The 25,091-nt window shown below is 39.6% G+C and overlaps 2 protein-coding genes across 2 annotated transcripts in view; one reads left to right on the forward strand and one right to left on the reverse strand.

Moving 5' to 3' along the window:
- LOC145441431 (uncharacterized) overlaps window positions 1-20,455 on the reverse strand; it is a 34,255-nt gene extending 13,800 nt beyond the window's left edge. The window contains exons 1-11 of the mRNA XM_080319287.1: window positions 19,808-20,455; window positions 19,493-19,649; window positions 12,961-13,041; window positions 11,597-11,700; window positions 9,890-10,061; window positions 6,630-6,728; window positions 6,438-6,571; window positions 6,236-6,376; window positions 5,518-5,628; window positions 4,644-5,018; window positions 2,049-2,165 (exon numbers count right to left, since the gene is read on the reverse strand). Of these exons, the coding sequence (XP_080175413.1) occupies window positions 2,049-2,165; window positions 4,644-5,018; window positions 5,518-5,628; window positions 6,236-6,376; window positions 6,438-6,571; window positions 6,630-6,728; window positions 9,890-10,061; window positions 11,597-11,700; window positions 12,961-13,041; window positions 19,493-19,649; window positions 19,808-19,904 (1,588 nt within the window). The 5' untranslated portion in view covers window positions 19,905-20,455. The remainder of the gene's footprint in view (window positions 1-2,048; window positions 2,166-4,643; window positions 5,019-5,517; window positions 5,629-6,235; window positions 6,377-6,437; window positions 6,572-6,629; window positions 6,729-9,889; window positions 10,062-11,596; window positions 11,701-12,960; window positions 13,042-19,492; window positions 19,650-19,807) is intronic.
- The window catches only part of LOC145441433 (interleukin-1 receptor accessory protein-like 1), a 391,709-nt gene that overhangs the window by 182,418 nt on the left and 184,200 nt on the right, over window positions 1-25,091 (forward strand). The gene's annotated exons all lie outside the window — the stretch shown is intronic.

Consider the following 25,091-nt stretch of genomic DNA (forward strand, 5'->3'; position numbering starts at 1 on the left):
CGAGCATGCACCGTGACAATCTCAAAAATTTTACTGGCTTTGTTACAGATTTTGCTCGAAAAATCCAGCTTTTCGTTTGTGAATATTTACTGGCTCTCTGCCGTGAACTTGACCCGCAATCACACAACATCAAGAGCGAAGTAGGCTTTACACTCACTACATGTATAGTCAGGGAATGATGCTTATTCAACCAATCGATGAAATGGATATCGTTGTCTGATGTAAAAAATCTAGTAGGCGTACGGGGTCAATCTTGACTTAATATGTTTATTGTATCATAAAAACCAAATCCGTGCGATTGGGGTGTTGGCTACTGTTGTATTACTTGTTCATGGGGTAACATCGGTAGCAAGTATAAAAACCCGTTTCACATTCTGCTCAATATCAACGTAGCAATACTCAGACGCTGAATATATTGTCCGGTCTGGCCGAAACAGTTACGGCGTCAGCTAATATTCCCTTGCAAGTCCTCGTCGAAATTGTTGGCAAGCGAACCTGAAACTTTCGGAGGTTCACACCATCCCTAATACGGTATTAGTACTAACCCAGAGGTCTCAAACTCGAATGTGCTTGCGGGCCATTTTTCCAGTTTTGACGACGCCGCGGGCCGCAGCATTTATAAGGGTATTCTATGTCTTTCCAAGTAGGCTTTCTTTGGCGGGAATGAATTTTCCTATTGAAAGTGAGCCGACCCAGCAGACTGACAGTAAACACACATCGTCCAAAAGTGATTTACGTTTGTGTCAATTTAGGCCTGGCACAAAAAGAATCATCACATTTATAACTATTTGAATAGAATTGTTGTTGTACTTGATATATATTAACTATAATATATAGACACCATATGGGCGGATAAATGTATGATGCCATCATAAAAGCTATCAGGTTATAATTTTCAGCTACTATGAATATTTTGAATCCAACTGATAATAGAGACTGATCTGATATCAAAACAGTTTTGAATTGAGCATTGTAATTACAATCCAGGATTCGAGTAGCTTCTTGGAGGTACAGATCTTCAGGATTCGTGTATACTTGTGATAGGTATAGGCTATTAATCTCATGGCCAAATATCTTCAAATATAGGAGCAGAAAAAATATAAATAGTAGCCTATATAAATATATATTAATGAATGTGTCCAAGTGATTGAAATATTGGAACGCCGACGGCCCATTGCTGTTACATCGTTGGAGCGTACCACTACGATACTCGGTACCTTTAAGTGGCTTTAATAACATGGTTTAGCCACCAAAGATGTACTAACAGATTGTCAACGGTTGCCATAACTATACTTGCTTAGTTAGCGAAATACCAAGCTGCGACCTTCTGATCTATTACTATTCCCCTGATACGCGATTAGTTTGTTACGTCCATGGTTCTAACAAATTTACGGCATTCCGAGTCACTTCAAGTCCACTCGAGTCATTTTTATTTTGCCATCGAGTTAGCCCGAGTCTGAGTAATTCTAAGAAAGGTCGCGTCCAACTCACAAATTCCAGTCTAGAATCGTCTAAGGGTCCGGTTTTGTCATCATGAATAGGAAATTAGCGAAATAGCGAATGTTTCACTGCATGGTAACGTTTGCAATTGATGTGATAGTGAAGTTTGATGAGTAGTTTAAGGCTTTCGGAGCAATTTAAGAGGGAATTTTCACTTGATAACCTGAAAAGATATATGTGACGCTTGTATTTTGTAAAGTTAATAAAAATCTAAAATGTCGTCGCGGGCCGCACAAAATGTTCTGGCGGGCCGCATGCGGCCCGCGGCCCGCGTGTTTGAGACCTCTCCAGCCTGTCGGGCATTGTGGATATCAAAGCTATATATCTGTATGTATCTCACAGGCGTTACTGCAGTGACCAGTAACATTTACTGCGTTTGATTACCAGCTGCATGGTCAAGAGCAAGAAGAAATAAACGACAATGAATTGACTAGTGTGGATTAATGATTCGAAAGTTATATTTCATAACCACTCATCGGAATACATATACATTTGAATGTTTTGGGAGATTATATACAAACTTAATCGAAACTCTGCTTCCTACATACCGTGGCTACACGTGAAACCTTCGTATCCTGCGGGACATTCGCACTTATAGTGACAGCCAACGTCCTGGCATGTACCGCCATTTTCGCATCGGCGAGTAGAGCACGGTGATGAATCAGCTATAAGATAATCGGTAAACGCAAGATTTAGACACGTTATATTAGTCTTCAAATGACAGATGTGCCAGGCACCAATGAAGGATTCATTTGGTTACTTGTACTTAAATTGAGGGCACTGAATACGAATCTGGCGTTATGTTTGTTACGTTACGTCACGGTTGGAAGATAATATCTATGTCGATTTTTACTACGTTTTCGGGATGGTCAAGTAAATTTCTTCTTCATTACACTACTTACTGAAGTTGATATATTTTCAGACTATACTTCCTCTTCTACCTGAATAGTATTTTAGATAAATTATTTACTTTTGCAATTTAGATTTTGAAAAGTAGAAATTAGTTTAAGGAAAATAATGCACCCTCTCATGAGTTACATGATCATTTGAACTGCATGACACAGCCCCAAAAGCACGGTAACTGAATATATTTTCGAAGATTCCATCAATGGGTAATGTCATTATATACATTTTGCGTAAGTCGAGAAAGATACATCTTGCAATTTCGTATATAGCTACGTTCGACTAACTGTTGGAAGTATGCGACCACCCTCCCCCCGACCGAATATAATTGGATATTTACTGACTTTGAGTTATTCTAAAATCATTCATATCATCTTCCACTTGAAGTAGTTTTCACATGCCTTGGAAATTACTACATGTAGGCTACTTGTAATTGAGTACAAATGTAAGACGTTACTTGCGCTACTTGATTAGCAACGCCGATCACATTGACCAACTCTAGTTCATAGTAAAATATTACGGCGAATCAGAAACCGCCAAAAATGTGAAGCTCTTTCTATTTACAGCTGGCGTTTAATCATGCAAAACACAAACAAAAAGCCTTGAAACCATTTGAAAACAGCGCCAGAAATTAACCAATGCTCATCTCTGGCTCTGTTCGAGCATAGAAAACATCGTATTTGGTGTGAGCTACAGAATGTCTTACACGTCGAGTCGGATCAACTGTCCAAGAACCGACGCATATTTATTTCTATTGTGAAGTGACACGCAATTCAGGTTTCGTATAGAGCTGTTAGTAAAAGCAGTATCCATTCATCTGGTTGTCTATAACAGACAATGCAAATAGAATCATTTATCTCATGGCAATAAACCAAAAGATAAACAGTTCAGAAACGGCTTTCCTGGATTCCGATAAAATGTTACCGTATATGGAAACTGGAGAGGAAGAATCAGCATGATAAGTACAGGCAGAGATTAATGATGATGAAGTCCTTCAAGTTAGCATGGCGATAAGCACTTTTTTATTTTGGAAAAGCAGACATCCTGTTTCTTTTAATGTTTCAAAACAAACTCAAAAGGTCACATATCTGGGTCATGTACCGGTGTGAACAATTCTTTTCTACATAATATACCAACAATACAACGTTTATTGTTTGCAAACCTTCATAATCTTTAAACGAAGAGTGGTATATACAGATTATAACTGCTACCGACTAAAATAGTTGCGACCACAAATAAATTTATGGGTTGAAAAGAGGTCCTGATTGAATGAAGATATAGAACCACTGGGTTCAAGTTCACCGAAAACTCAGTTATCCTGTTCTACAACAACCCAGGTTTGATCATTAGAGATCATTTCAATAACAATATTTGATTTGTTGCTGTTGTACGCTCACCGTAATGTCACTACAACGAAAACCGAAATTTGATTAATTTATGAAAACGAGAAAAACAAGTACGGAAAACATCTGACGTGATAGAGAAATTATGAGCACAGAATTGGATTCAGCAACCTTGAATTAGCCTATATCAAACATTAAACTTTTCGGGGCAAGATTTTTTTGAAATTTGTAGAACAGTGTAATTTTATGGGTCGAAAAGTGCATTTGATTGAACGAATATATAAAATCACTGGATTCAAGTTGAGTGACATCTCACCCATTCTATACTACAACAACCCAGCTTTTCGTGATGGATGATTTTAATAACAATATTTGATCTGTTGCTGTTATATGCTAACCTTAATATATCCGAGATTTGATTAATTTAAAAAACTGAGAAAAATTCATACGGAAAAATTGGTCGTGATGGAGAAATTCTGAGCACAGAATCGGATTCAGCAACCTTAAATTAGCCTAAATCAATCATAAAATTTTCGGCGCGAAAATTGTTTCGAAATTTGTAGACCAGTATTGTACGTTAAGTGCATTTGTTGCATCGATCACCTTGCACATTAAATCGCATAGATGTGGAATGGTAACGGGCGAAAAAAGTATAAAGTGTAGGCTACATAGAACGAGACGAAAATATAGAAATATTGGGATTCGTATAAACATGCTCCGGGCAAGCAAATTATTTGTTTGGTTAAAACGCATATTTCAGTGGGAAATTATAAGTCCCCGAACCCACAATTCGGTGAAACGAGGTCAGAATTATTGTTAGACACGCAACATTCAGGATATTTTGGGAAATTGAGAAACAAAAATACGACGCGCTGACTCTGAAGCATAATTTCAAACCTGGTTTTTCGCAGACGAAACCGAGACTGGACCTGCAGTCAATAGTAGATATTGTCAAAGATCTCCCAACACTGCCAGAGGCACATTGGTGATCTGCTGGTGGATTGCTTCCGCCAGGAAATCTAATGCGAGTTCCATCGAGCCACACCCAGCCATTGCTAGTTTTTTTCCCTCCGACCCATATCTCTCCCAAATTTGGCCTTCGGGCAAAACTCGTCTTGATCCAGTTTGAAATGAAGTCGCGATTCTCCTGATCAGATAATATCGCGAGTGTGCTGTCAATCGCGCTGCAATTGCTCATTGCTTGGCGGTGACTGTACGGACGTTGAAGGTAGATGTGATAGGAACAGTCACCGTAGTTTTTGAAGACTCGTTCTGTGTCCCAAATGCACGGAAATATACCGATTGAGTTCGTTTATAATCTATTTGTGTTGATGATAAATTACACCGTTTCCTTAGTTCCCTTAGTCAAATAACTATCAATTTTACCATTTATCACACGCACATCTGATGAAACACCACGTGTTGAGTCCAATACAACTTTAATACTTTGCAGTCATTCAATATAGTGATTCGTACATTTATTCAGGAATTTAACGTTTGGAGGCTAGAATTCCTCTGTGTGGGATCGCAGTCAACATAACATCAAGGCTCCCTATTTGTAGGAACGATTTCAAACAGGCTGTGTGGTGCGAAGTGAAATTTTGTCACTTAAGCCTGAACAATAAAAAAATAATCAAGCGATTACGACAGTATTCCGCGTCATAGATGCAATACGCATAAAGCCTTAACATAACAATTCAATTTAGTGGAATATGTAACATTGTTAACCGTATATGCCACAAAAATAGGATTTTAAGCTATACCAAGTTACCTTCACAAGTTTGTCCGTGAAATTCTCGTGAGCAACTGCACGTAAAATATGGAGGGTCATGTTGTCCGGCGCAAGTACCAAGGTTTTGGCACGGATTTGGAGTACATGGATCTTTGAAAAAATATTATCCCAGCTTACATGTTTTCCCAAGTTCAGTGCGTTCACCACATCGGTATAATGTCATCAAAGGTAGGCCTATCTGCTACTTAATCTCTTGATCATGCACTGAATACGAGTCGGCGACATCGAACACATTATCTATAATCGCCAATATACGCGTGTATGTGTTATGAAATATTGCGGTTGCAATCCATGAGTTTAATAGTTTTTTTTTCAGCTGTCGTAAAAGTGTAAGATATATCAACCGACGGGTGGTAGATAATGTTAGCGACACTTCATATGACTACCATCGTTCATTTCTGTGACACATGCCAAATTGAGTTTGGGTTTCAAATGAATGAATATATACCTAGAACCGTGAGTACTGATTTCAAAAATCTAATACCGCGATATTACTCAAGTCGAATATATTCGGAGTTATTTCAATATGAATAAAATATTCAATTGTAAAGTGCAGTTCTTTAGCTACAAGAGTCCCTTCAAATCCAATTCTAACGATTGAAATTACACGCAACGCTATTGAGTTACCCCTGAGCTCTGTTTTAGTTTTGTTTTAAGCTGCAATCAACTGCGCATCCATACGCGTAACGACACTAACCAGTTTCACACATTCGTCCGATGAAATAGTCATTGCAACTGCAGTGAAAACGCATCCCCTGAAGAATGGGTGTTGTGCTACATCGTCCTCTGTTGGAACAGAGATCTGAGGAACATCGGTTGTGGGAGATTCCTGTAACATCTTATTGTGTGGCAATAAGTTGTTTTCTTCTGTCTGTGCAAGACACATATATGGGGCCTACTTTTCTGACATAATGCTTTCGCCCAGACTTTGCACGTCACGTCGATCCATTGCCATTCATACGTAACCGCTTTGACTAAGCAGTTTTCTCCTCTGCCGCCATTAGGTTCGTCTTTACTCAAAAAATATCTCTTCCTGTAAACGATGAAGTTCATTAGTTGAATTGAGGAAGTAGTCCGAAACAGCAACCAACCAATTGCTGTATACGCTAAAGGTGGCTCCGCTCGCCCAGACCCACGTGCCCTCCTTTGTGATATCGTTTCCGCCAGTATAAATGTATGAAGTTTCAAACCTGTGATATGAGTAATCAGTATACGTACTTTTAATTATGATGATGTCTAAAGGGCCTATACGTAAGTTCACCGCGGTGAAAGCACGAGAACGTCCGAAAAAGCAGTCTAATGGAGACACGTGAAACGAATCTGCATAGTTTATATAAAATGAAAATACAATAGCACGTGAGAGTTCTTTGTGACTGTCAGTAATGCTGCGCGGGTGGCATGTTGATGAAAGAAGAATGTTTAGTTTACCCTAGGTATTAGGGTGAACTCGATGGGGATTGCTCTCGATTCCAGCCTGATGGCATATCCAAGTGATTAGAGCAGACCTGGGCAGTGTACGGTACTTGAAGCGATTCTGACTTAGCAGTCTTGTTTATTTATGTACCATGATTACCCAACCTACGTGTATAAGAAATCCGGGGACAAAATACAGCCAATATATCCAAGCATGGTGAAACAATTAAAGTTGCAAGTTACTATTTCTATATTCCGGTTCAATTATTGTTTGTTGCCATTTTTATATTCTGAATTAGAAGGTACCTGCTTTAAATCACGTCATACGTTTCCAAATCCCGAATCGTAAAATAATGCACTCAGTGCACGTGATTAAGTGGTCATTCTCACTCAAAAACGATGTTATATCAAGAAATGAAAGGTGCAACTGAGTGCCGACATTTAATCAAGATTTGAAGCACCAAATATTTGTTTACTGAAGTCATGCAGCCGTGAAAGGATCTTTTTAGTTTATGAGGAGCACCGAGCATGCATCTGCGAGTGTAATTTGAGTCGACATTATAAGACAAATCATTATGTGAAATAAATACACTCGGCCGATGCGGAATTGTTAGACAAGCTAGCAAACTGAAATGCTCTTTTACCAAGCCCCACAGAGCTAGCGGATTCAACCTAATATTGACACATCCACTTACCAGGATGTCTTGGCAATGTAATTCACTGCTTCCAAGATAGAAATAAAACCGCACGCCGCATTATGTAGTCTAATATTTTGTCTCTGTTTGTCAGCGTATTTACTGCTTCACATTTGGCCCACCGGGTAAAATAATTGCCCATACCCATGGATTTGAGGTATAAATAACGCGCTTGGAAGAGGTCGTTGGGATGTACAAAGGGTTGGGACTTCGGGATCAAATTTGAAATCCCGGAATCGGGATTTCCCGGGATTTTCGCTTCTCAATCCCGGGATTTCCCTGGATTAAAAAAATAGTAAAATACCCATACAAGCTACACAAACAACATTTATTCCTTGCAATATTGACCCAAAACATAAGAGCAGCAAGAGTATCATCGCCTTGACCATGGGTCTCAAACTCAAACTTGCTCGCGGGCCAATTTTGTAGTTTCTGATGACGCGGCGGGCCGCCGCATCAAATAGAGGTACCATAAGTATTTCCAAGTACAGGCCTTATTTGACGGACCTTGCAGACTGGCATTCCATACACACTGTGAAAATGTGATTCACTATTGTAATATTCAAGTTTGCCACGAAAACTTCATATTTTTAAATATTTTATTACAAACTATTTTTGTGCTTGGCATAATTTGGCGAAATAATGAGTTATAGACAGTTAGACATCTGTGTTGGGATGACTCGAGTCACCTTTTTCGTATGACTTGACTTGACTCGAGTCACTTTGCTAAAATGACATGACTTGACTTGACTCGGCCTATCACAAATGTGGATTGAATCGCGACTCGGAGCAAAATTCACGAGTCAATTTCAAATCATTAAGTAATCGGTGTCGATCAAAATCACAGTATCTTGCATATGTTCGGATTGTACGCCAAACGATGGTGTAACCCGTGAGAGCGACCAATCTATCGTGCGTTTTACTGAGCCTCCATTGTTCTCTCACTAATAAATTGACCGCAAACGAAGTGCTCGAAGCTTACAGCTTACGTTGTCATAAACTAGTATAGTAAAGTAAATTCTGTTTCTGTTTTTACCTTAACCAAACCTCTTGTTTTATTGAAACTGAATTCGAATATAGTTTCTATAGTCCTCAACCATTGGCGCCGGCTCGAATTGTATCATATCGATTTGTAAATGCGTAATGTATTGCATCTTATCGATTCGTATCTATTCACTATATCGGCTGGTAACTATAAACTGAGGTTTAGCAGATCTACTTGTATATGAGCGATACAGCGCCTTCTTGCGTGTATATTTAACTCTATATTCGTTCATCGGTTCAGAATCAATGACCACTCAATCCGTATTTCAGGCGGCTAGCAAAATGCAATGACGTTATCATGCTCAATTTCTCATACTTCGAAAAGGCAACTTGACTTGAATTGTGACTTGACTCGTGACTTGACTTGACTTGACTCGAGTCTCCTTTGAAAATCGATTGACTTGACTTGACTCGAGGCGAAATGTGCAATGACTCGTGACTCGAAGGTAGTGACTTGGTCCTAACACTGTTATATACCATACGAGACGACAATTGCCTCGTGTCATCGAAAGCTGTCGCGCTAAAAGTTCGCAGCTAGTAAACATATGACACGTGATAGCGATTCGGGTGTTTGGAGTTACTTTAGAATGAATTTTAAGTTCTCAAATTCCAAATAAGAAATTTCCAGTTAATTATTGGCGAATACTAGAAATTTCAAAATGCCGACGCAGGCTGCAAAAAATGTTCTCGCGGGCCGCGTGTTTGAGACCACTGTTGTATACAATCAGCAAAGTTTGTGACACTGCTTTATTACCAAAATAAGAGATATGGCGCTACGTAAGCCTTGGTAGATGCTGTCTACAAATCCCGGGATCGGGATTTCCCGGGGTCCCAACGCTAGTTTTACATGATGCATAGGTCACAAAATTATACAATGCCCACTTTCTAATGATTTGATCAGCAAATGTTTTATGTGGAAATTGTATACAGCTAGAATCCTCTCCATTACGCAGATTGAAAGAGGAGCACATTTAGTATATTCAATGTTCTCGACTAAACACATTAAATTTTACTACACGTCGACCAATAGCACGGTGTATATTGTTTCCATATGAACGGTCTGATATCCGTTAGCAACAAGGATTGCAATCACACTCGTTAGCTGCTCTTAGAGGAAACACGCCTGCATGGATCTTTGTCTTGTTCGCAAGCACCAATTCACGATGCCGTCATTGCATAGTCCCACACAGTAAGCGAACCTTCGGTTCAATTCGGCGCTCACTGCGTCGTCGACCTCCTTGCTCGTCATATCAGCCAAATGTGCCTCCTCGTCCCACGCCGAGCACCATGACTTGGCTTTTTCGAAACTTTTAACGGTATTCTCAGAAAATCGATATTCGTATCCACGGAAGAATAATGTCGTGTTGATTGCTATACGAACAGAAAGAAAAGTTCAACCTAATTTTGATGGCCTAATAACTGCAATACATGGGATTATGGCAGCAAAATATAGGCGTCAAAGTTTGGATTCCTAATTGATCGGCATATATGCGTAAGCTTCCATGATTTTCATTAGTTTTAGACAGCCCAAATAGCATATACTTACATGACGACTGCTTATGGCGACTTTGAGCTTCGCAATGAGAAATGCTATGATCCGGCAATCTTACGTAGGTTGATGGTTGAAATATATATATGATATTCATGATAATTATGTAATATATATGTATAACAAATTCAAGGAATACTTTAATAAAAGTTTATATTGTTGGCACTGGAGCCTTCTCAGCGATTCGAGTAGGCCTATACTCGTCACTTGTAATGACTAGGGCAAGTTTTTGAAACTTTTGTGACTTTTTCTTACAGCTTATGTCAACTTCCTAGATATACTCAGAATCCATGTACTATTATGTTTTAAGATGTTTGTAGAAATTTTTTAATGCAACTTTTGGCAACTCTTTTTTATATTTTTCATGCAAATGGTCACTGCAACTTTTTTCAAATATTGTGCAAAACATAATGAAGTGCCGTAAAAAGTACGAGTTTTGAACTATTATCTCTGGTGGGATTCTATTCTTTTTTTTATCTACATAACAAAGAGCTATATGATGGATTAGCTGCGTCTCAATGTTATCTATTTTGGCGCAATGACTCGCAAGGTATAAGTTCAATTACCACAGCAAAGCACGACTGTGCCTGAACAATACGTAAATAGATCGCTTAAATAGTTCTGCTGTCTATGTTGAGGCAATTTCCCATCGCCCCGGCGACAACACCAAAAACTACATTTTTACTATAGGTTTCGACAGTCTCCGGCCGGAGCCGGATCGATGCCGTATAAGTACTCTAGGGCAGTCTTACCCTCTTTCACCTTCGAATCATTAGTTACAGCGAAACGATCATGAAAATAATCCAAATCCGAGTTTTCATAATTACTTCAGATAAGGGTTATTACGCTTGATCTTTGATTTTTTAATTTCCTTTTTGCATTCTTTCAATCATTATTCAATACTCTCCTGTGAGTGAATAATTATTTTCGGAGTTGTTCGGACCGGATTCTGGTCATTTCCAAAATCCGGCTTTGGAGTCGGACCGGAGCCGGACCCATTCGTTAGTCTTGATATACCTACATCTTGCCACATTTACTCGTTCATAACTCTGCTTGGTGGTGACTGAATCTAAGACTCGCCGGCCCCCCGTCGTCTCCCAATCCACACCAATTTACATGTTGTGTTTGTCGGTGAGAAGAATAAAAACATACTGACTGACTGACGGAGACCGGAGCTTTGAAAAACAGGATTGAAGTAGTGCCAGAGAATTTGTCGATCCCTTCAGCACTACTATAGGGCTCGTTATACTAATCATCCCGGTGGAAGATTTGAAATCATAGGTAGCCTATATAACGCATTTTAAATTGTAGATTGAATTCATACATCAATTAAAAATCTACCTCATAGCGAACTCACCAGCTTGACAAACAAAATATAATTTGGAGTTGCACCGGTCTGGTATCAAAGTTCTGTCAGTGTTTAAAACGAGACAACCATCTGCGGTGTATCCGGGAGAGTCACTGGTAAAAGTTACGGCATATCAAATTTCATATGTCAACTAATATTAGAAAGTAGAAACCTCATTAAAATTTGGTGCCTCAAATAATGATAAATAATGTAATGCCGCGGATGCATAATACGTTCTTTTTTCAGTAATTGTGCCCAGTCGAATTCAGTTATTTTGACGGACAACAATGTATAGCCTCGTCGTTGAACGCAAGGCGAACGGAAAAAGTTGAACCGTTAGATCTAATACCACGAGCTTCGCCTTCTCGTTACCCATTTCAATCCCGAACCTATACTAGGGTTAACATACGCCCTCCTTTAGAAGGATTTGTCCTCCTTTTTCGGGTTTTTCAAAATGTCCTCCGAGGAAACCTAAATGTCCACCTTTTTGGCAATTCATCCTCCTTTACTCCTTTTACAGCTAGGAAATCGGTTTAGATCAAGTAATTTTTACCATTTGTGTCCTCCTATCCCGATTCCAAAATTATGGTAACCGTACCTTATACGGCGTACGTCTTGAGTGTGCTGCATATAAACACGGATAATCAAATCACTAAGATTTCTATGGCGTTAGAGTACGAATGGAAGATTTTAATGTTTGGATTCGGTTTTCTAACACGATTCGCGGAACTGCTGTTCCCGAGCTTCATAGCACGACGTCATCGATTTCTACGAACGACTGTATAACACTAATTATTGTTATAGCACGATCGCAATCCTAATCGAAGCTTATTTACAACATTCATCTGCAATTCGGCTGTAACTACGATATGTATTAAAGCATGTTCATGTATCCAATTATTTTTGCATGTCGCCAACAACGCAAATATATGCAGTTATACACTCCCTAATTTTCAACAGTCTGGCCAATGTCTTTATGTTTAATGTTTGTCAGGGCTAACAATTTATTTTGCTGGTGGCAAGGAAGCGCACTGATTTAACAATAACAACTTGCCGCATAGAGTATTTACAATGACAAAGCAAGAAGGACCTTGTCGCTGGAAGCAGGTAACCCGACATGAAAAACATCCAGCTGGTATTATTTGAAAGGTGCTCTCGTTTTTACTCCGGAAATGTCAACTCCTCAAACTCTACGAAAATCGCCATGTGTCCGTAGAACCGTGATACAATGAATCGTCTATTGAATCACAACAATATATTTAGATTGTGTTGTGCTCTGATCCGGTGCCAATTGTCGTAAAGTCTTATTAAGACAGAAAATAAGCATTGCAACATACAATGTATAGTATCAACTTATAGCTAGCTTTACCCACGTCGTAATTGGTGTATTATCAGTCCAACGCCATGCTGAATCTGAAGTAAGTCCTCCGACCCAGAACTTTCTGCTGTAAGACCTGGAACCAAAATCATGGCTTACTCTTCAATAAGCTGAGAATGAACGTTGCATTCACTTTTGGTCGGATTAAGCAGAAAATCAGTTGTTTGATTCATAATCATGGTCATGCGTGAAGGCAGACAACGCATATAAAATAGTGTGCTGTTGCGTATTGAATGAATGAATTGCAGCAGCGCTATGCTGCAGTAATTGGCACTTGTCGCATAAAACGCACGAGAGTTATACGTTCATGTTATGATTGTATTATAGAGCAGTGGTTCTTAACCTTTTTAACCTCACGGACCGGCAAAACTTCAAAATAAATGTTGCGGACCGGTGAGCCTTCAGAAACCAAAATTCACCATAATTTAATTAGGACAAATTCATACGGCTGAAATGTAAGATCGGAAATTTTATTTATAGATGTAGTTTTTACATTAGATGTATGGGTGGTTGAATTGAAGTTTCTGCATGGTGTAGCTCGCGAAGTCTACTAACTTGATTGTGACTGTTCCGTATCCTTTGAAAGAAATGTGACACTGCCAAAATTCACCTAATTGCACTGTCGGAATTTAACGAAGTTTATTTCAATGTCTCCATAGTCTTCACATATAACTACTAGCATAGGTGCCGATTTTTAATTTTGCATGGGGTGGCGGCAGGCGCGAGGCCAGGGGGTGTTGATACCCCCTCCTTTCGTAACGCAAAACGCCGTCCTTTTGAAATGGCCGTTCTGATGCTAATATTCAGTTGCAAGTCGTATTATCAGTGTTACGCGCGGCCGTAACCAATCAGCGAGATTCGTCTGTGCACGCATATCGCACAATGTAACGCGATGCGATCTGCCGCTGATATGATTGCAAGATTATGTGATTATTGCCAAGCACTCGGCATTCATCGCTGGACTAAGCAGCAACACGACGCGGCAATTCTGGAACACGAAAGACCGACAAGAATAATGATTATAAACGCGCGCGGTCAATCAGTAATTATTAGGGTCATGTTATATGACCATAAAAATCAATAATATGACTTTAATTTTTTGGAAAATATGACTTTATATGACTTAATGTGAAAATCGTGTATTTTTACATGCGAACAACGTCGCTCACGGAATTAAAGAGTAAAACATACGCAACATAATAGTAATACGCATCCATTTTTGTTTTAAACCCCTGTTGTAGTACAGTTTCATGTAGTGATGTGGAATGTTAAAGTCTTTGAAGTTACGATTTGGACGTAAAATTACTTTGGTAAGGAAAATGAGCGCTCTACAGACGCCGGTGTGGGTTGGCACCAGAGGTGGTCAGTAACGAAGTACTTCTACTTTTTCGAAGCACTCAAGTAGTTTTCCTCTACTTCTGGTACTTACTCTAGTAGATCTGATTTTCACTACTTCTACTTCTACTTCGTAATATGTTGTGATCTACTTACTTACTTTTCACTATTTTCAGTTTGTCAAGTAGAAGTAGTTTAATCCTCGAATCAGGAAGATAGCCTGAGGAATTTAGGGGCTGTTTTCACGGAGTATCAACATTTAATTTCCATAAAAGTTTATTAAAGTTCCGAATTCTAATCGCGCTTCGCTCGTAGTGGTTACGGGGTCACCACTATGATTTCACGAAAGTATTGGTGAACATAATTTCGGTAACGGGTTGGCGTGGTTCCGTTCACACCACATTATCGCCCTTTGCCCATATAAAATATTTCATCACAGTATATATGGCTCATCATAACGTTTGAAACTGATGTTTCGCAATCAAGAATTTACTTATCATATCGTACATGGCGTGTCCTAATCTGGAAAAGTGAACTCGGACTTTTTTTTAAGTTTCAGGGCTGTTTTAGCATTCCAACCTTCGAAACTTTCTGGACTAAAGGCATGAAAGACATGTTCCGCTTTTAGAAGTAGTAATTATATTTCACTTTCAATTCCCCGCAGTGTCATATAATTTGAGTTCTAATTAATATCATTTCTCTTGTCTGGATAACATGCGTGTTGATTGTTGAAGCATAAAAGCAAGTGAAGTGATGCCTTCCATTTCCGGAAATAAAGCTACACAATATATCATTTTTACGATCTGCCATATTTTTGATTAACGTTTACTAATCGCGCAAAATGTTTACACCGTATCCTATACCACTTCTCCGTATTGCTCTTTGACCAAACTCGGGCCTTATAATATGGGGGAGGGCGCCATACCGTGCTATTTTCTAAATCGTGCTGATGGAGTGAACAGTGGATTAGTATCGCATTCCCATTTCAATACCATCACTTTCATCCCATGATGCGGACGAATGCTTATGCTGTCAAAAATTGGATACCTCCTGGTATGCATCAATATGATTCAAGCTAGGCACTTTTCGCACAGCTCAATATGCACCTTTTGACAGTCCATTTGAACAAATTACGATCGTTTTTACAACTACTTACTTACTTGAGTAGATTTAAAGTCAGTGAATTCTACCTCTACTTCAAGTAGTTTTAGGTTGCTTATGAAAGAAGTGCTTCTACTCGTACTTAAGTAGATTTTTCCGTCACTACTTCTACTTCTACTTGAGTAGCTTTCTTGACTACTTTGACCACCTCTGGTTGGCACTTTTGCAGTTTTGGATAAAGCGCTGGTGAAATATCTTTTCTTTGTAGCTCCATAATTTGTTTCACATCTTTTTAGTTCAACTGCTTCTTAATGTCATTTCTGAGCTCAAGCGGATCTTTTCAGAAATCAAGGGCATTTAGATCCGCATGAGCCTCTTTGATGGTGTACGTACAACTTTCCATTTTGAGTCTTAAGTTTGAAATATAGTTATAGTGAGGGCATATTTCTGTTAACTGACTAGTCAACTTTGGATCGTTAACTGAATTTTTGACGCTCTTTAAAATAAGTACTTCCTATGTACTGAGTACATCGTTAAGTTGTGCAGGTCTCTCGGCATCATATTGGGCAGCATACAACCAGCTAACCCAACGAGTAACTGCCTTACTTTCTTAGTGCCTAAATCAGGGGTCGGCAACCTTTTGCTAGTCACGGGCCAGACATCGATTGTACAACTCTTTGGCGGGCCGGAATTTTCATTTTTACTATAATTCACAATCACTTTAGGGGGGTCGCCAACTTAAAATAGTCTAGGGTCACTTTCCTAACTTGATAGACGCCGCGGGCCGCACGATTTTAATGTCAACACCTAATATTTGGCATCTGATGAGCTATTAGCTAAGGTGAAAAGGCATTACATCAATGTAACGCGTTGTTGTCTACACGTGTGGTAAAAATATTGTTAAAAAGAATCGCTGCTTTACCTTAATACAACACTATGAATTATACGTATTGAAATGAAAGGACGTAGTCCATTTTTGTCGTTGATTTTTTTGCGGCATATACACGACAAAGGCCTACATACACGCGATCTGTGCATACTGCATAGGCATACCATCAGTGCGTGGATGTGCATATGCCGCTGGACAAAGAAGGTGGATTTCCAAGTCTTGCGTCACCTCTCTATGCTATCCCAGTAATGCATGAGCGCCAAGCGGGTAATACATGGATACCAGCGTTACTAATCAGGTCTTTGATCTGACCCGGCCAGGAATCGAACCCACGACCTACCGATCAAGAAGCCGGACGCTTCACTTTTACGCTATCTTGACGGTATTTATCATAGCATGATGTATATTCTGTTAAAGGTAATATTTGCATAAGACGGTTGCACGACAATTGAGCTAAATTTGAACTTGACCTGGGGGGTCCGCGGTGGTGCGTGATGGTTCAAAAGGATTCTGTGAAGACAAAAAGGTTGGGAATCACCAACATAATGGATCTACCTTACGCTCGCGACTGCCAGAGCATCTCCAAGTGGTCTTGACACCAGCAAATCAACGACCTATCAGCATGCAGTCGCAGCAAAGGCGCGACCAGCTATCGAGTGCGGGGTATACTACAGAATATACATCATGCTATTTAGAGGTGAGGTTTGTCGGGCCCGCTGAAAGTGCTTCGCAGACCCCCGGTTGATAACCACTGCATTGTGTTGACGATGGCTATCTAATTGCTAGTAAGGGCATGGTGGGCGAGGTGGATTCAGTTTCATCGGCCTGTCGTATTTTGCAAGCACGCTATATGTATTGTCAAAGTCATTTTTAGCGAAAAATGGTGATATTGAAAACGACGGAATAAATCTTTGCGGAAACGATCTAGATTTTTAAAATATAGTATTTCAAGCATTTAGAAATACAATATTGATATATATTTTCCGAAATCTGAAACCAGGACGCGCGCCACAAAAACACACCGGGCGGCGTGTTGGTGACCCCTGGTCTAATGTAATGCGGTGTATCGTATAGTGGTACGCTCTTTAAAAATAAAGTCACACTTTCGGGTGTACGATACATCCGGATGAAGAGAACTTTTCTAGTCTACGAGTTTACTATGCAGACAATCTCGTAATTACTTTGTACGAGATACTATAATCTACCGCCTTCGAGACAGTTTTATGGCGTAACAATGGACTATTACGGTGTTTTGATATAGTAGAAATACCACACTATTTCCAAACAGTGCCAACACTGCAGTTTGGAACTCGACAGGAAACAGCGGGCCGCATCCTCTTGATAACTAATTATCATGTCGCGGGCCGGACGATTTCGCTTGGCGGGCCGGATCCGGCCCGCGGGCCGTAGGTTGCCGACCCTTGGCCTAAATAACCGCTTGAATTAGTATTTTCTATTAAAAGTATACAATGATATGACTTTATAACTCAACAATATGAGTATATAACTTAAAAAGCTGATTGATGCCTAACCAGGAAAATATGACTTTATATGACTTGATAACTTTCTTAATTACCTCATAGGGAGGCGGTTTTTGCGTTAAAATGGATTTCAGTACTTACTGATACATAGAAAAAAATATGACTTTGATGACTTTAAATGGCCCTAATAATTATCTTTTACCACCAACACAATGGGTTTTTACTCAGTACCTGCACCAATATTGCACATTTTGAATAATATTACTAAAGCCTGACTAAAACATCGATGTTGACTGCATTGCCACATTTCCCGATTCACTTTCGCAAAGCGTAATTGGAATAATATCATGGGTACTGGATTATATTCCAACTAGCAGTAACACACAATAATACTAGGGATGGTGTGAACCTCTGAAAGGTTCAGGTTCGTGTGAACGCGAACCTTTTTGAAAGGTTCTGTGTGAACCAGAACGTGAACCTCATGACGTCACGTGACGTCATATTGCTAATTCCAACCCTACATTTCAGTGAAGTGATAGCCTATATTAATGTACAAGTACACTATACCTAACGACGACTCGGGCCACATAATGCCACAATGCTGAAGTACATATTGACGTTTTAAACGTCACCAGATGTATCAACTGGGGCAATTAATTTATATAATCATCCCATGAAAATCAATATATTCCATCGCTTTGCCAACAATTTCGACGAGGACTTGCAAGGGAATATATGTTTACGCCTTTAACGGTCAAGGCCTGGCCGTACAATGTATTCGGCGTTAGAGTATTGCTACGTTGATAGTGAAGCAGAGGGTTTCTATACTTGCTACCGCTATTACCCCATTAACAAGTTATACAGCAGTAGCCAACACCCCAATCGCACGGATTTGGATTTTATGATACAATAAACATATGAAATTAAGATTGACCCCGTACGCCTGCTAGATTTGTTACATCAGACAACGACATCAATTTCGTTAATTGGTTGAATAAGCATCATTCGCTGACTATCGCCCTTGATTTTGTGAGATTGCGGGTCAAGCTCACAGCAGAGAGTCACTAAATATTCACAAACGGAAAGCTGGATATTTCGAGCAAATTTTTGAGATGGTCAAGGTGCATGCTCGTTTAGTGTTGATTTTTTTATGCTGCCAACGCCATGCATAGAATTGTCCGCAGTTGAAATGCAATGAATTTCAACCAAAGATGTTATGATGAAGTGAAAATCGTAATATATGAAAAAGGTTCACAGTGCAGAACCTACCGAGGTTCGTTTGTGAACGCGAACCTCTGAATATCGGAGGTTCACACACAGAACGCGAACGTGAACCTCACGTTCACACCATCCCTGAATAATACACTGTCCAACCTCGCGCTCAAAGAATATTTATCACAAAAATGGTTCACAAAATATTTTAAACGGAGGATAATCCTTATTAAGTACTGTTTTTACGGACTAATTTTCACTTTTGTTCCATTCCCGGGCATTTTTGCTGAGTAAGGTGTTGTCTGAAATAAGCGAATTCGACTGTATATAAAAGCCCCTGTCACTGGGAAACCACAGAATTTCGGTGCAAATTCCGACACGATTTGGTAACAAAATAAATGAAAAATGAAATGGGTTATATTTATAATTACTAATATTGGCTCCTGGGTACCATCAATTCGCGAAAAAGAGTATGTCTCTGCTGTGGCGCTCTTATTCGTACTGTTCACCTCGTCAGTTGTTTCAAATCTTCCAACACTTTTGATGTCTTCACTTCAACGAGCCACGAACTTTTCGATTCACAGAAGGTCTTCGCTTCGACAAAGGTTTTACGGGATTCGAATAATTGTAATAGAAATGGAGCAGATCGCTTAACCGGAGCGGGTTCTGAAAGTAAAACGTGTCGGAATATATGACGAGACAATTCGCAGATCATGACTCCGTAGTATTTGATCCATGAAGTGTTGTATGGATTGAATGAATTAATGTCGGTGGACGCAAAATTTGGAAAGACAATCTATCCAAAATTCTATGTTGGCACTAACCTCCTTTCACGGCCCGTCCTCCAGGATTCAGAAATATACCGGATACGATGAAAATGCAAACAGCGTCAGTAATATGTCGTCGTGTGATAGGCAGCATTGCTATATAATTTAGCTCATCACAACATGTATCCAACTGTACATCTTATTGCCTAAATTGTTATCACTTTCGTTTTTGCAACAACGTCATACTGGTATCTCTACTAGAATGCGATTTCTATTTATTATCGCGTGACTACTTGCATCCGCCTTATCCGCATCAATTCGATCCACCCTGACTGACTCATTTTGTTACGTATAATGGAGTCAGCACGTGTAACTTTGTTACAGCCTTCTAGTTACAGTACCGATGAAATAACTGTATTCGATTTGTGACATGCCTACGTTACAGTAGTCTTATATAGACACGCTCGTCTCCATTACAGATCATGACAGGGCCTCGGGATATCGTAGTGATGGGATCTACAGCTACAGCACCAATGGATTGTCAGGTGGAGTTCAGAATATCTGTCCTAATATTGGACGTTATCTAGGATCCGCCTTGCCATGTGATCCACGCAAACAATACCATAGAAAGTTCTAGAGCAGCGGTTCTCGATCTTCATTGTCACTTCCCAGTGCTAGAATGATTCGGGCATTGAGTCTCTTTTCTACCAAACTGAACTCTACTGAACCTTTTAATATTTTTGCCCCACAATCGATCCAGCATTCGTCATTTTCACCCCTTGTCGCTCAAAATCTAGAGCGGGGTTAAAAGTCGCGAATCAAAAATTATAATCGACCATATAGAATGATCAATTACTAATTATTCTATTAGTACTAAAACCATAACAACAACTTTCATTGACAATATCACTACTAGCATATCATTTTATTGTCGCTGCATAATAGCAGACTAAATCTCGTAATCCGCTCACTTCCGTGGGTTGGATCAATCCCACCTATTACAGCCTACGTGGAAGAGATCTAGTCGTAGATCATTGGGATTCTTACCTAACCAAATTCCGCTTTAATATATTTGACCGCAAGAATTTCAAATGAATCCACTACAGATCGCCTTCGACAGCTTAACACTTCGATCCTGTCTCATAAAAAGCTTACTGTCGGGTAAGAATACAAAATGCCGATCCTGCAACATGTATAGTCGTAGAGGCAGCTTTTCCGGAAAACCACAAACCGCTGAGTAGAAGTTAGAGCAATTTAACCCGATAGAACCAAGTATCGCATATCGAACAAACCTTGAGCATGAAATGCAAAGCGCGAAAGTTCTCGGCTTTCGTTTGGTTCAGTAGCCTTTTATGGTAGAAAAGTGTTTTCAAACTTTAAAATGACAACATTCAAAGGAATCCGACACTTCGAAATGGCGTTATAAATTCAATCAATGCCTTCACTTGTAGGTTGAAATTTTGGGATTAAAATAGTGTGACGTCTAACTTATATGATAAGAATGATTCTTTTGAAGAGTGGATTGGAGTGGGATATCAGAAAATCCAAAGGTACTTGGAAATCCTGAAGTGATACGTCGTGTTGATAATTTGGACGAACCGAATGCATTCAATACACGTAGGCTACAAGTTATGCTCCAAACATCCAGTGGTGCAGTTCAAAACACAGTCTGCTATATTTAGGCTTACCATACGTACCATACCACCTGGCAATGTGGAGAGAAAAACGGTATTTTGAGCTCTGAGCGGAAAAGATGACTTTTTTTTAGTCAACCGATCCCAAAGTGGGATAAATTTACCGGTTTTTGAGAATTCTTCTCCGGTTTTGCATGTCTGAAATTTCTGAAAAAGTGTCCTCTTTTTAGATTTCCAGAATATGGTAAGCCTAGCTATATTGAGTTCTATTATCCGCATCATTTTTTATATTTTCCAATTCCACATGAAAGGACCCTCAGCAATCAAAGCTGCTATTTTTGATTGATGTTTGAACGTTTTCGCCATTTACTTCGCACTGTGTCGATAAGTTATTAATATATGTTATTTTTGTTACAGCACAGAATGATATGTGGGACAACGCCGTAGACTAGTGGTTCTCAGCTAAGGGTCCGCGAAGCATTTTCAGGGGGTCCGTGAAACCTCTAAATTTGAAAAGTGAATATTAACTAGATTTTTATTTTTTTAGTTAGGGAAAGCATGAGACAGTTTCGCTTCTTAATTGCTAAGACTTCCGGACTCACATCATTGGAATAGTCGTCTGATCTAAAATATCCTACTGTACAAACTCATTTTACCTGCTAAATTGCCAATAGCCTACTGAAATTCCTGATTTTCTTCCTAATCTCTCGCAATAAAGGGATTGAAACCTCGCCAATAAATCCATTTTATCCTGTGATATACATATATACACTATTCCAGAATATCTTCAGGATGAGATGCCAGGTAGAAAGGACTAGGCTTGACAGAATTTGTTGAGTAAATACTCTTTTTCTCAATTTTCCTGCCATATATGTTGCGATCATACATACCCAAATGTGTCGTCGGAAGCGTAATCATTAATATTACATTAACCGGCACTTATCTTTATGGAAATGTTTTCAGCACTCGTTCATATCAAATAAAAAAGAGGGTTTTCAAGACAGTAAATACAGCTGCAAAATTCGCTTCGAACTACTAAAAGTCCAAATATCTACATATAGTATGAATGTTATTTTCACCAATAGTCATTTTGTGACTGTTGCTCAGAAGAGCCTATTGCAGGTCACATTTGCACAAGACAGGTGACGGTTGCACGATAATTGGGCCAATTCTGAGCGAATACTTGAGGGTCCCACGGGGTCCGTGAAGGCCCAAAAAGGGTTCGCCATTATATAAAGGTTGTGAACCACTGCCGTAGACGAACCGCCACTGACATAATCCTCGATTTTAACACGAAAATACTTGACGGCGAGCCTGATATTCAGTTTCTTATGATTCGTTAATTCGCTTCGTTTCATCACTATGACTTATGAACAAAATTTGTAAATGGATGCTTCTTACCGTTAATAGGATTTGTCATAAAAGTCATTTTTTAAACACAATCGCCCCGCATGTACAGCTTTCTAATTGATGAGTCAGAACTATTTCCCATTCCGTCTGCATAAATAAAAATAAAGTTGCTAATATGAACGATTCATACATTCCATTACTTCGATATAAGGAAGTGGAATAGTTGACTGCTTCCTACGAAATGCTTTATCTTTGTGACACCGTAAGCATGCAAGTCATGCACTGTTTTCTAGTCATGAACTCCCGGCTTACAAGATCATCAGCGAATAGTGCATGTGAGCAATCGACTATTTAATTATTGGTGGTGCGCCGGTGGTGAGTTTTCCAAGTGAGCTGCCAGACAAGGACTACATAAAACGGATTAATGCTGCTCAACCGATTGTAGATTTGTGATTTTACACCTGTCAAATACAATACGACGTCGTTTATTAAGCCATTAGGACTTGGCGGTTGCTGATATAAATCACATCCAAGCTTTTTTTTTGGCGTTACTCGTAAAGCATAAGATTCGTATGTGTAATTACTAATTTGATGTTAAAACAACCGTACTTATCCGGATAGGAAAGGACGTAGCTTATTTTTGTCCTCGATGTTTTTGCTGCTTGCACACCGACTCATGATATAAATACACATGTTCTGTACATATGCATAGCATGAGTGCTTGATGTGCATATGCCGCTGGTCAAGGAAGGTGCATAGCCTTATGCGGCTTTCTAAGCTTTGTACCACCCCTCCAAGCTATCCCAGTAATGAGCACCAAGCAAGGAAGTCAAGGATAACAGTGTTACCAATCAGGTCTTTGGTCTGACCCGGCCGGGGATCGAACCATCCGATCTACCGATCAAGAAGCCGAACGCTTCACCATTAGGCTATCAAGCCGGTTGCTCGGAAGTTGAGCATGCGACACAATGAAAAATTTGATGAACTCTTATAGCATGGTTTCACAGTACGCGTATGTATTTTCCGGTGTGCAATATTGCACCCATGGATTGGGCCACCATTTCGTTCAACTTGATAACAGCAAATGGGCTTTATAAACGAAAAATTTGTCCGGTCTGATAAATGGTAACTTGTTATTGGCGTAGCGTTCAGTTACGTACAATGCATGCATTATTTCAATCGCGCGATCAGCAGAATTCGCATCTTTATAGCTATAAGTGTGTTCGGTGTTAGCGTTACTCAGAAGCATTTGAAACAGTGGTGTCAAACTCAACTTGCGCGGCGGTCCGGATTCAAACCTTCAGATCGCTCGCAGGCCGGATTAATCAAATAATTCTAAAATGTTACCTCAGAATCCATGCCCTTGTTTTTCACTTGAATACCTGATTACCAAACCTATACTAGTGATATCTATCATATTTTATTACTGCTATTATAGAGTATGACTGTTATCCAAGGGCTCCATTCTAGCAACATATTTATTCGCAAACAATTAAATTGACAAAATGTGGATGATTGGTCGGATGAATATAATTATACAACCCTGAAACAGTGGATCTAGCGACGATATAAATCTCCATATTTGTATGCTTTCTTTGTTATAGGCCTACTCGTAATCTAGCGTTAGCCCATGCGTTGTGAGGAATACAAGAGATTCAACTCTAAACTCAGACCTTGGAACTTGGTTCATCAGGATTAAATCGCGATTCAGGTTTCTATGGAGGCCACGGACCTTTTGAGGCAAAACGAATGCAGAAGCGTGACATCAAATATTTGAATTATATTATGTGACTATTTTATTCTCCATGTAACCTGCGTATAACGGTTTCGAATTGGTGTTTTCGGTTCTGAGAAGAATTGCTTTTTGGTCCATTTTTTCCCGAACCTCTGACTTCAGTGTGCAGATTTTCCCTTTGTTTCTTTGTGGTATTCATGGTGTTTGTCGACTGCTATGGTTATATACACCAGGCCGATATTCTTATTTTTTATTCCGTAACTACCGACTTGTAGCACGACCCATTTCTAGGCCTCTATAAGACACCGCTTGAACGGATGAGGCGGTGAGGCGGAGCCCAGATAAACCCGCAACACGTAGGTTGGTATTTTGAAGTCGACCTCGGTCGGACTCGAACTCGCAACCGATTGGTGTTGCAGCTGCAGATTATATTACTACGCTATCTCGCCACTCATACATTTGCCTTTGTGGAATTGGACGTCAATGCCTGCGACTTGGTTCATAATGGTGACTAGAGTTAAACCATAACACCGCAGTCGGATGATTATAATGTCGCCTATGAACATGAACATTGAACATACCCGACAATTGCTGTCTTGTGAGGGATTAATTGATGGAAGTA

The sequence above is a fragment of the Botryllus schlosseri genome, chromosome 6 (genome assembly GCF_051294905.1).
Source record: "Botryllus schlosseri isolate E-star chromosome 6, Bs_hap1, whole genome shotgun sequence".
Taxonomy (NCBI): domain Eukaryota; kingdom Metazoa; phylum Chordata; class Ascidiacea; order Stolidobranchia; family Styelidae; genus Botryllus; species Botryllus schlosseri.